The sequence below is a fragment of the Pteronotus mesoamericanus genome, unplaced genomic scaffold, assembly GCF_021234165.1.
Source record: "Pteronotus mesoamericanus isolate MK-2021 breed Mesoamerican mustached bat unplaced genomic scaffold, CSHL_Meso_final contig_173, whole genome shotgun sequence".
In the NCBI taxonomy this organism is placed as follows: Eukaryota; Metazoa; Chordata; class Mammalia; order Chiroptera; family Mormoopidae; genus Pteronotus; species Pteronotus mesoamericanus.
This window is the reverse complement of record NW_026555072.1, coordinates 12,796,921-12,808,255: the sequence shown is the minus strand read 5'-3', so window position 1 is coordinate 12,808,255 and position 11,335 is coordinate 12,796,921. Positions and strand designations below refer to the sequence as shown.

The 11,335-nt window shown below is 42.4% G+C and overlaps 1 protein-coding gene across 1 annotated transcript; it reads right to left on the bottom strand.

Moving 5' to 3' along the window:
• Nucleotides 1–1,255: 1,255 nt before the first annotated feature.
• LOC129065063 (ferritin heavy chain-like) lies at nt 1,256–4,612 on the bottom strand (the record flags this gene model as incomplete). Its single annotated transcript, XM_054566335.1, has 3 exons — nt 1,256–1,296; nt 2,054–2,539; nt 4,561–4,612. Coding segments are annotated over 3 exons (579 nt in total), but the record flags the coding sequence as incomplete, so codon positions are not given.
• Between the last annotated feature and the right edge of the window lie 6,723 nt (nt 4,613–11,335).

The window sequence follows — 11,335 nt, the reverse complement described above, 5'->3', positions numbered from 1 at the left end:
CCCTAATTTTTTGATCCAGTCATCTACTGATGGGCATTTAGGTTGCTTCCAACACTTGGCTATTGTAAATTGTGCTGCTATGAACATTGGGGTGCATAGGTTCTTTTGTATGGGCGTTTTGGTGTTCTCAGGGTATAGTCCCAGCAGGGGAATCGCTGGATCAAAAGGCAGTTCCATTTTCAGCTTTCTGAGGAAATTCCACACTGCTTTCCATAGTGGCTGCACCAGTCTGCATTCGGGAAATGGGAAATCTTTTTACTGGGAAATAATCTTTCTACCCATAGCCATGGAGACAAGGCAACAGGCCAACTCCTCTCCACATCATGCAAGGAGAAAGCAGAGGCCACATTGAGGTTAGGAACAGACTGATTTTGAGATAGATTTTGAGGAGATACATGTGGTCATGGTCTGGAAGGTAGTCATCGTCCACGTGGGGTGAGTAGCCACCTGACCATTCTAAAATCTCCATCCATCCTTCAGTGTTAGATGTTTTGGGCTTGGGGATGGCTGGGCCATACTCTCTCTACCCTATGTAGTGAGCTTATCCAGTCCCATGACCTCAAGGCATCTATAGCTGATGTCTCCCACGTGTGTATTTCCAACTCTGACAACCCACCCAAGCTCCAGATTGATTTTTCTGGCTACATGCACGACATTTCCACTCAGACATCTAATAGGCATCTCAGATTTAATGCCACATACCTTCCCCAACCTCTGTGACCCCCTGCAAGTATCCCCAGATTAATAAATAGCACTACCTTCAATCCGGGTGTTCAAGACCAAACACTATGACCCAGATTATTTTCCCTATTCCCTTTCTTCACCTCTGGTTCATAAGTAAATCTTGTCATCTTACCGCTCCTCAGGTCATCCAGTGCATCTGAAATTTGCCTACATCTCTTTATATCCTCAGTTGCCACTGCAGTTCAACCTCCCTTGTCTCTCTCCTGGACCAGCTACAATATGCCCTAACTGGTCTCCCAGCTTTGACTCTCCCCCACCCTCTACACTCCTCAAAACAGAGAGTCACTGACTTAACATTCAGGGGGATTCTACTTAATATTCAATATCAGAAAATTGACCTTCAGCCTTGACCTTATATTTTTTCAGCCCTTCTGATAAGGTAATTTGTGTTTTTTGGTAACTTGTTACCTTTAATGGGAGAAAGGGTAAAATTGAAGAAGAAAAGCAACACGACCAGAAATGGTGACCATGGGAAATCACTTCTGTGTCTATGGGAAAGTCAGCCCAAGACTCATTTCCCTTTATTATTATTGCCCAGAGTGAGCTTGTCAAGAGGTATTCTGCTATTCTGACTTGTAAGACCTCCATGTTACTACTCAGAAGCAACAAACTTTAACATTTGAAAATTTAATGAGCTAAAATATTTCAAAGTTAGAAGACTCCCTTTATTTTAATCTCTGCTCAATCTCATTGTTCACTTCTTCCTTAGAGGCAATCAGTATCATGAATTCCATACTATGTTTTTGCTATAATTTTATCATGCAAATGCACCCACATTCACCAGGGCCCCACCACAGCTCCCCCACATATATCTCGTTGTTTATAAAGAGAGGATTAATTCTTTTTCCCAGGATCCCATGAAATACCTTCTCCATCCCAGGTCCCACAGGGTGCCTCTTCCCTCCATATGCGGGTCCCACGGAATATCCCCTCCCTCCATCCAGAATCCCAGGAAAGACCCCTTCCCTCCATCCAGGATCCCAGGAAATACCCTCTCCCCCCGTCCTTGGGAGATCCCGACCTGCACGTGATGGGGCATGCGTGGGTAAAGAGACTCCCGCATACCTGTTTGAAAATTTAAAAGGCAAGGGTTTTGCACACACTAATCAATGAAAGGCCTTCAGTTATTTAGCAACCAGTAACTTTACTGAAGAAATGGTAAAACTGGAACGTAAAAACTTAAGTGAACGTTTTGCAAAGGCCATAGAGAAACTGGCAGGCTCAGCACGGTGACCAGGGGAAGTGACCCCGTGGCTATCGGGAAGGCAGTCCAGGCTCAGTTCTTGCTGTCGCCCAGGGTGAGCGTGTCAGAGTTCATCCGCCAGGCTCTCTTCCGGGGCCCCCAGCTTGCGCAGGTTGACGATATGGTCCCCCAACTCTCTGATGAACATCGCTTGCTCATGCAGGTAGTGACGCTTCAGGAAGTTACAGACATGGCCGTCCCCCTTCTCGGTGGCCAGCTGGTGCAGATCGAGCAAACTCTGGTTCACCCTCTTCGCGAGGTCCAAGGCGCACTCCAGGGCCCTCAGGCCGCTCTCCCAGTTCTCTCGCTCCGGCCTGCTGACGTTGCGCAGGCGGGTGTTGCCGCCACGCTGGTTCTGCAGCCACAACAGCTTCTCCGCGTGCTCCCTCTCCTTGTTAGACTGCCGGAGGAAGAACAGGCTGAAGTGCTTCAAGGCCACGTCTTCACGGTCGAAGTAGAAGGCCATGGACATGTACACGTAGGAGGCGTGGAGCTCCAAGTTGACCTGGCTGTTGATGGCGGCTTCACACTCGGGGTGATAGTTCTGACGCAGGTGCCAGGGCCCGGGCGGTGTCGTCAGGACTGGTAGCGCGGGTGCGCGGCGGCAGCGGCACCAAAGCCAAGGTGTCGTGGAAGCGGGAGCTGGCGTTGCGGGGTAGCCTTGGAGCGTCCCCGGGTGAGTGAGCGGCGCCTGAGAGCGGTGCTGCTCAAGTGCTCCCCAGCAGGCGGCAGGCGGTTGGCTCTGAGAGGAAACCGGAAAATGGGAGGTGGGACCGGAAGACAGAAGGAGTGGCCATTTCTCGCGACTGTTGGGGAAAGGGGGGAAGGAGGATCCCTGGGGGGTGGGTCCAAGTAGGCGGTGCACCATCGACGTGTTCCAGGTTCCATCACAACCTGGGTGAGGCGGAGAGAATTTTCCCTGAGCCCTTGGCATTCAATATTTTAAATTTCGCAATAATATTTCTATTTTGCAAGAACGTTATCTGTCCTCTAAGTCCTTCTATAGTAGACATTTTTATTTTATAAATCCATTTTCTTCCCTTGAAGTTCTGAGAATATGAATTTGAATTTTTGGTAAAATTCTATTCTGTTTCCTGTATTATACCTGGGTTCCCCCTGCCCGGAAATAGTTCTGTGTATTCCTTGTCTTTTTTTTCTTTTACCTTCCTCATACATTGGGCAAAACTTTATTAATTTATATTTAGAGGTAAAGGACTTATTTGATCAACCTAGGTGATTAGCATGGATCTCATCTAGAGTTGTGATGTCTATTTCACTACTGGGCTTCTGCTGGAAATGGGAGGCTGGAGTGTGTCAATTACTCAGTGGCTTTCTCCTTTGAGCATACATGGCATGGCTTACAGGTAGGATAGGGACATTTCTTGTTACCAAAATAAACATATATCTGGCATTGGAAGACTAGTGTTTTTTACTTCTCCGTAGTTGTGTCCTATTGTTTCCCTCCTCTGCAGGTGTGCAATCATCTCCAGCTCATTCACTGTCTTTGGAGTGTAGTTTGGGGACATTAAAGGGGTCACATGCCACAGGTGCTTACTGCCCTGTGTAAGTAGGGCTCGGGGAGAGTTAGAGCTGGGCAGGGTAAAACAGATCTGACGCTCACAGAGTAGCTCTTCAGTCTCGCAGTTGGCCAAGGATGCTCTAAAGTGCTGCAATTTCATTTACTCTCTTCTTAGAGTTTCTCTGAATGTGATCAGGTTTTCTATTGCAGATGTTCAAATTCTCTGAATTAACCAATCTCGTAGCCTCTGCTTTTCCTGTCTTTCAAGAATACCTCACAATTTCTGGTCTCCTAATGGCATTCTTTCTTGTGTGTGTGTATGTGTGCAGATAATGTTTGTGTTGAGTTTACCAACATGATTCAATTATCATTTTTTAAGTATTTAAGAATGAAAATACCTACATTTTGAATACCCAATACATTCACAGATTTCAGAAACGACAGAGCTCTCTTTGCAGGCAACCATTGGGCATTATGTGAAGAAACTTTACAAACATATTCCTTAGTAGCACATTTTTTTTCAAGTGTGCATAGAATATTTACCATGATAGATCATATTCTAGCCTACCACATGAGGTTCAATAAATATAACATTATTAATATCATGAAAGAAATGTTCTCTAAACATAATGAAATTGGATTAGAAATAATAACATAAAGATATCTGAAAAACAGTCAAATATTTGGAAGCTAATAATACATTTCAAGCAATCCAAGTGTTGAAAAGGAAATTATTTGAAATTGAATGTAAACAAAAACTCAGCCTATCAGCATTTGTAGGTTAAAGCATTACTTGCATGTGAATTTATATCATTGAATTCCTATATTAGAAAACAAGAAAGGTCTCAAATCCATTATCTAGCTTATAACTTAAAAAGTAGAAAAGGTCTAAAATAAACCCAAGTCAAGCAGAAAGAAAGAAGTTATAAAGATGTGAGCAGAAAACAGTGAAATAGAAAACAAAGGAAAACAATATCAAATCAACGAAATCAAAGCAGTTTCCTTGAAAAAATTAAACAAACAAATAAAAACATAAATCTCTAGACAGCCTAACCAGAGAGAGGAGGAGAAGGAGGAGAAGAAGGAGGGGGAGGAGAAGGCGAAGGAGAAGAAGAGAGGAGAAAAAATGCAAATTACCACTTTCAAGAATGAGAAAGAAGACACCACTATGGATCGTAAACTTATTCAAAGTATGATGAGGAAATATAATTGTGATATTGTATTATAGGAAATGTATATTTTGGTTTTCAACATCAGTTCCTAGTCAGAGGTCCTAAAACCCTTATATTTTTTCAAAGTGATAGAAGCATATTTTGTTATAATGCTTGATTTCTGTCACCAGCTTATGAAAGGACTCTGGAGTGATTAAGGTGAAAGGAGACTCTTGGTAATCAAAACAAACTCCTTTCAGCCATACATGAGTTTATGATGATGAGGTAACTTTTGGGAATCACCTAAGGATGGAGAGCTGGTTGCCAAGGGAACCATCTGTGTTATCAGAGGGTTGGGGCTTTCATCCTTCATCCCACATCTGAGGAGAGGAGAGGGGCTGGAGGTGGACTTAATCGCTAATGGCCAATAATTTAATTAAACACATCTATCATAATTAGGCCTTCATTAAAACCCTAATGGAAGGGGTTCAGAAAGCATCCAGGTTGGGAACACACAGGGGTGCTGTGAGGGCCATGCAACTAGAGCGGTCACGGAAGCCCCATGCTCCTTCTCCCCATACCTTGCCCCTTGCATCTCTTCCTCCTGGTTGACCCTAAGTTGTTTCCTGTTAGGATAAACTGGTAAACTAGTAAGCAAAATGTTTTCCTGAGTTCCATGAGCCATTCCAGAAAATTATCCATCATGAGGAGGATATCACAGGAACTTCTCATTTATAGCCCATCGATCAGAAGAAGAGCTGAGAACATAGACTTTCAAGTAGTGACTGAAGTGGAGGATGGGAGGCAATGTTTTTGGACTGAGTACTTAACCTGTGGGATCTGTACTAATTCCAGGTAGTTAGTGTCATAATTGAACTTTAGGACTCCCAGGTGGTACCCGGAAACTTGGAGAATTCGTTGGTGTGAGAAAAAAATGACCACATTTGTGTTCAGAAATGTACTTGTTAATAATGAATAACCTTATGCCAAAAAATTCAACAATTTAGTTGAAATTAAACTATAGATTAATCTAATGTATGAACTTAGATACAAAAATTCTAAGTAAAAATGTTACTGAAACAAATCCACACAGCCATTTTATATACAGCAGTCACCTATGTTCACTCAAGAAGAAATATTTTCCATAATTAGCCCCATAAAATGAACTTGGCAGTCTTCCCTCCTCTTGAATTTTTTTGAATAAGTATGAGAAGGAGAGGTGATAGTTCTTGGAAGCCATCTGGTCCAGGGAATGCATTTGTTGAGATTTTTTTTTTTTAAATAACTGCTTCAATTTCATTAGTCCTAAGCTATCTGTTCAGTTGTTCAGTTTCTTCTTGATTCACTTTTGGAAGATTGTATGTTTCTAGAAATTTATTCTTTTTTTAAATTTTTAAATCATGTTTATTCTATTACAGTTGTATAAATTTCCCCCCCTTTACCCCACTCCCACAGTCAATTCCCACTCTGTTGTCCATGTCCATGAGACATTCATACATGTTCTTTGTCTAGTCCCTTCTCCTTCTTTGCACCACTGTCCTCCTTCCCCATCCCCTCTGGTCACTTTCAGTCTGCTCCATGTTTCCATGCCTGTGGTTTGCTTTGTTCGTTAGTTTATTTTGTTGAATAGATTCCAGTTATAAGGGAGATCATATGGTATTTGTCTTTCATCAGCTGACTTATTTCACTTAGCTTAATATTCTCCGGTTCCATCCATGTTGTCGCAAACGGTAGTTCTATCTGTCTCTCTCCCCCTCTCTCTTTCTTTCTTTCTTCCTTCCTTCCTTTCTTTCTTTCTTCCTTTCTTTATTTCTTTTTCTTTCTTTCTTTCTTTCTTTCTTTCTTTCTTTCTTTCTTAAATGTAGATTGATTTTACTTATTTTCTTAAAATATCAAAATCCATTATAAAATATTAAAAAATTTAAATCCATTATAAAGTCTCAGCAATTAAGACAACATGACACCAGCACAAAAATAATCAAGTAGATCAATGAAATAAAATGAACAGTCTAGAAATAAATGTATATATCTGTCTAATCATGTAATATATGATGAAATTGATATTTCAAATCAATGGGGAAAATAAGGCTTATTCAACAAATAAGATGCATGGACCACTATTACTTGAAATAAAACAAATACAGAGCCCTATTTTACATGTTACACAAAAAATATTCAGGTGAGTTAAAAATCAATATGTAAAATCTAAGGAGTTTTGGGAGAAAACATAAAGTAATATTTTTTTACCCTGAAGTAAAGTATTCAAACCCAGAAACTATAAAGTAACATATCAACAATATGACTATATTAAGCATTTAAGACTATACAATAATATACATATTAAAAAGTTAAAGGACATGTAATAGAATAAGAAAGTGTTTGCAACACATCTAAAAAGGGGTTAACATGTTTGAGGGTTTTTTTTTAAGAAAAAAATTCTACGAACATTTAGTCAAAAAATGGATAAAGAATACCAAAAAGTCATTTAAAGCTTTTTAAAAATAATAGAAATGGGCAAGAAATATACAAAACAGGTTCAGTTTCAACAAATAATGAAGTAACAATTAAAATAACAAATCCTTGTCACAATCAGATTAATAAATATTAAAAATATTGGTAATATCAAGTATTGGTGACTATGAAAGGAAGTAGATATTCATAGACTCCTTTTCTTCATCTTCTTAAAGCAGTCCCTTTAGCATATCTTGCAATGCTGGTTTGGTGGAGGTGTATTCTTTTAGCCTTCTTTTATCTGGTAAACTCCTTGTTTCGCCTTCCATTTTCATTGAGGGCCTTGCTGGGTAGAGCAGTCTTGGTTGCAGGCCTTTGCTTTTCATTACTTGGAATATTTCTTGCCATTCCCTTCTGGCTTTTAGTGTTTCTGTTGAGATGTCAGCTGATAGCCATATCGTGGCTCCCTTGTATGTTACTACCTCTTTCTCCCTTGCTGCCTTTAGGATTCTCTGTTTGTTTTTGATATTTGCCATTTTAATGATGATGTGTCTTGGAGTGGGCCTCACTGGGTTCTTCTTGAATGGGACCCTCTATGCAGCCTGGACTTGTGTGACTTTTTCTCTCCTCCAATTAAGGAAGTTTTCCATCATTACTTTTTCAAACAGGTTCTCTATCCCTTCCTCATCCTCTTCTCCTTCTGGTATCCCTATTATATGGATATTATTACGTTTGAGGTTGTCCTGCATTTCCCTTAATGTCTCTTCATTCTTTTTGAGTCTTTTTTCATTCTCTTGCTCTTTCTGGGAGATCTTTTCTACCTTGTCCTCCAGCTCGCTGATTTGGTCCTCAGCTTCATCTAGCCTGCTTTGGATTCCTTCTACTGTGTTCTTCAATTCAGAAACTGTATTCTTCATTTCCTCTTGTCTCTCAGTGATACTTTCCATGTCCTTTTTCATGTTGATATAGTTGCTAAGTTCCTCATAGTTTCCCTGTAGTTTTTTGAAATTCCCTGTAGTTTTTAGAACTGTTGTTTGGAGCTCAATATCTGATAGTTTACTTGCCTCTATGTCATTTAGTTCTCTTTCTGGAGATTCCTCCTTTCCTTTCGAGTGAGGGGTATTTATTTGTCTTCCCATTATTTGTGAGACTTATTTTTTGCTTCTGCTTCTTAAGGTGATCTGTCTTGATTTCCTGACTTTGTGGTGTGAACTTCTATGGTAGGAGACCACTGTTTTTACTTTCTGGATCTGCCTCTGATGATGTCAGATATTGTCCCTGTCTGAACTTAGGCAGTCTGTTTGAGACTTCCAGGAATATACTGTCTATAGCTGTCTCCTTCAGTTATTAATCTATTCACTGCGCGCTCAGCAGGCCACCTTAGACAGCTCAGGGCAGGGCAGAGTCCCTCCTGGTGGTGAGTTTATTGGGTCCTCTCACACTGCTGCTGTATGGTAGGAGGAGTCAGCACTGGGATCCTGCCAGCTACTCTCTCCCTTCTCTCTCCAAAGCCTCTGTTCCCAGTTTCTCCTCAAGTGTCTCCAGACCTCTCTGCTCCTCCTTTAGCCAGGGATCTACTATCTGTGGCTGCCACTCTGCACTCAGCATGCGGCTTAGACAGCACAGGGAGGGGTGGAATCCCACCTGGGGGGTGGGGCTATTGGGTCTGATGCTGCTGCCACTCAGCGGGGAGTGGTCTCTGCCTTAGCAAGGTGGCTGCCTCCACATGGGCAATGAGTCAGCACCGAGATCCCACCGGCTACTCTCTCACTTTTCTCCCCAAAGCCTCCTTCCCCAGTCTCTCCTCAGTCATCTCTAGCCCACTCTGCCCCAACCTTTGCCAGAGACCAGGGTAAGTGGCTGCAAATAAAAATTTATACATTGGCCCTTTAGATGGTTCTTTGCGTCTCCAACCACCTGTCTCTGGCAGAGAGCAACACTGCTGCTCTTCTCAGCTGTCTGTTTTCTGTGTAATTTGGGGGCTGTACGCTGGAGATCCCCGCTTATGGTTTAGACCCCACTCTTCTCAGGGGGATCCAACTGGCCATTTCAATATCCTTCTGGTGCTGCCGCCCATGGGTGCCCTGCCTGCCTTCTCGAGTCTCTATGGTACTGCTTACTAGTTAGATGGTGCTAAAGCCAATTCTTCTGTCTCTGAGGTTACAAGACTCCTCTCTCACTATTGTTCAGTTGTTTATTCCAAATGATTTCTCCACAATGTAGTTGTAATTCCAGGTTGGTCCTGGGAGGAGGTCAATGTGACTTCTACTCACTCCTCCGCTATCTTGATTCTCAAAATTTATTCATTTCTTCCAGATTGTCCAATTTGTTGGCATATAGTTATTCATAATATTGTCTTTTGCTACTTATACACCTTAAGTACAGGTATTATTGTATCAGGCCCATCCTCCTAGTGGGTAGGTGATAAATGCCCATTTTCTGTAAATAACACCTACAGTGCATGAATGAGTCAACATAGCAGGACTGACACTGCTGTCTTTAGAAAGGCCTCCTTGCACGGTTGGACCTTGGGCCTGGTATGTGGGAACTTTGATTTGGGCAGTGTTCCCGCCTTCCCTAATTGATAAGTGTGTCATTGTGCCTAGAGTTAGTAAATAATACAGTTTATGTTGAACACATGCTTTCTTTTTGTGTGTATGATGTCTTTTTACTTGCTAGGCCAAGGGTGCCTACACACCCAGCCCCCAATACAAACTTGGAGCACCGAGTCTATAAAGAGCTCCTTGGCCTCAGAGTTATCTGCATGACATTTCCACTGGGACATCTAATGGGCACCTCAGATTTTACATGATATGGCATTCCCACCCGTCTACCCCAGATATGCCCCTGGCCAAAAGTCCCCAAAGTAATAAATAGCGCTACCACCAACCCAGGTATTCAATTCTAAACACCAGAACCTAGATTACTTTCCTCATTTCTCACTCTTCACCTCTGGTCCATAAACAAAGTTTATCAGCTCATCCAAATCCATCTGGAATTTGTCCACATCTCTTCATCTTCTCAGTCACCACAGTAGTTCAACCCCCATTGTTTTCCACCTGGACCAGCTGCAAGGTCTCTTACCTGGTCTCCCAGCTTCAGCTCTCCCCCACCCTCCATTCCCCACAACACTGAGTGACTGATAACATGCAGGGGAATTTATTCTACTTAATATTCAATATCAGAAATTTTACCTTCAGCCTTGACCTTGTATTTTTCAGTCCTATGGAGATAATTTGGGTTTTGGCATACCATGTTACCTTAATGGGAGAAAGAGTACAACGTGAGCAAAAACTATGTTTAAATGTTTTGTTAAGGGCAATATGCCTGTCCGGCACAGTGACCATGGGAAGTCACTCCCGTGTCTCTGGGAAAGCCAGCCTAAGGCTCAGCTATCATTGCTATTGCTCAAGGTGAGTTTGTCAAAGAGGTACTATGCCAAGATGGCTGCTGGGGTCTTCATCTTGCTACCCAGATATTGTTAACAAACATTAATGTTTGCATATTTTAGTAAGCTAAAAATTTTCAGGTAAAACATAAGAACTCTTTAATTCCTACCCAATCTCATTTTCTTCAGGCTTTCTCCAGGGGCAAGCACGCCAATAATTTTAAGGCCAGGTTTTGTACTTTCAGCATGAATGTGCATCTATATTCACCATACACCCAGACTATTCACCTCACCCCACCAGCATATACCACATGGTTTATAAGGGGAAGATTAATTATTCCTTTACCAGGGTCCAGGGAATACCTCCTCCCTCCTTTCAGGGTCCAGGTCATATCCCTCCCTCTATCCAGGGTCCCACAGAATACCCCTGCCCTCCATCCAGGCTCCCATGGAACACCTCCTCCCTCCATACAGGGTCCATGGAAAACTTCCTCCCTCCATCCAGGAAGCCAGGAAATACTTCCTCCCTCCATCCCGGGTGCCACGGAATATCCCCTCCCGCCATCCCTGAGGACCCCGAGCTGCACTTTACTGGGGCATTGGTGGGTGGGAAGACTCCTACGCATTCATTTTAAAACTTAAAAAGTGAGGGTTTTATACACATGAATCAATGAAACACCTTTATTTATTTAGGAACCAATAACTTTACTGGAAGAAGTGGTGAAACTGGAACGTAAAAACTGAAGCGACCGTTTTGCAAGGGCCATAGAGAAACGGGCATGTTCCACACGGTGCCCCGAGGAAGTGACCCCGCGGCTATCGGGGAGGCAGTCCAAGGC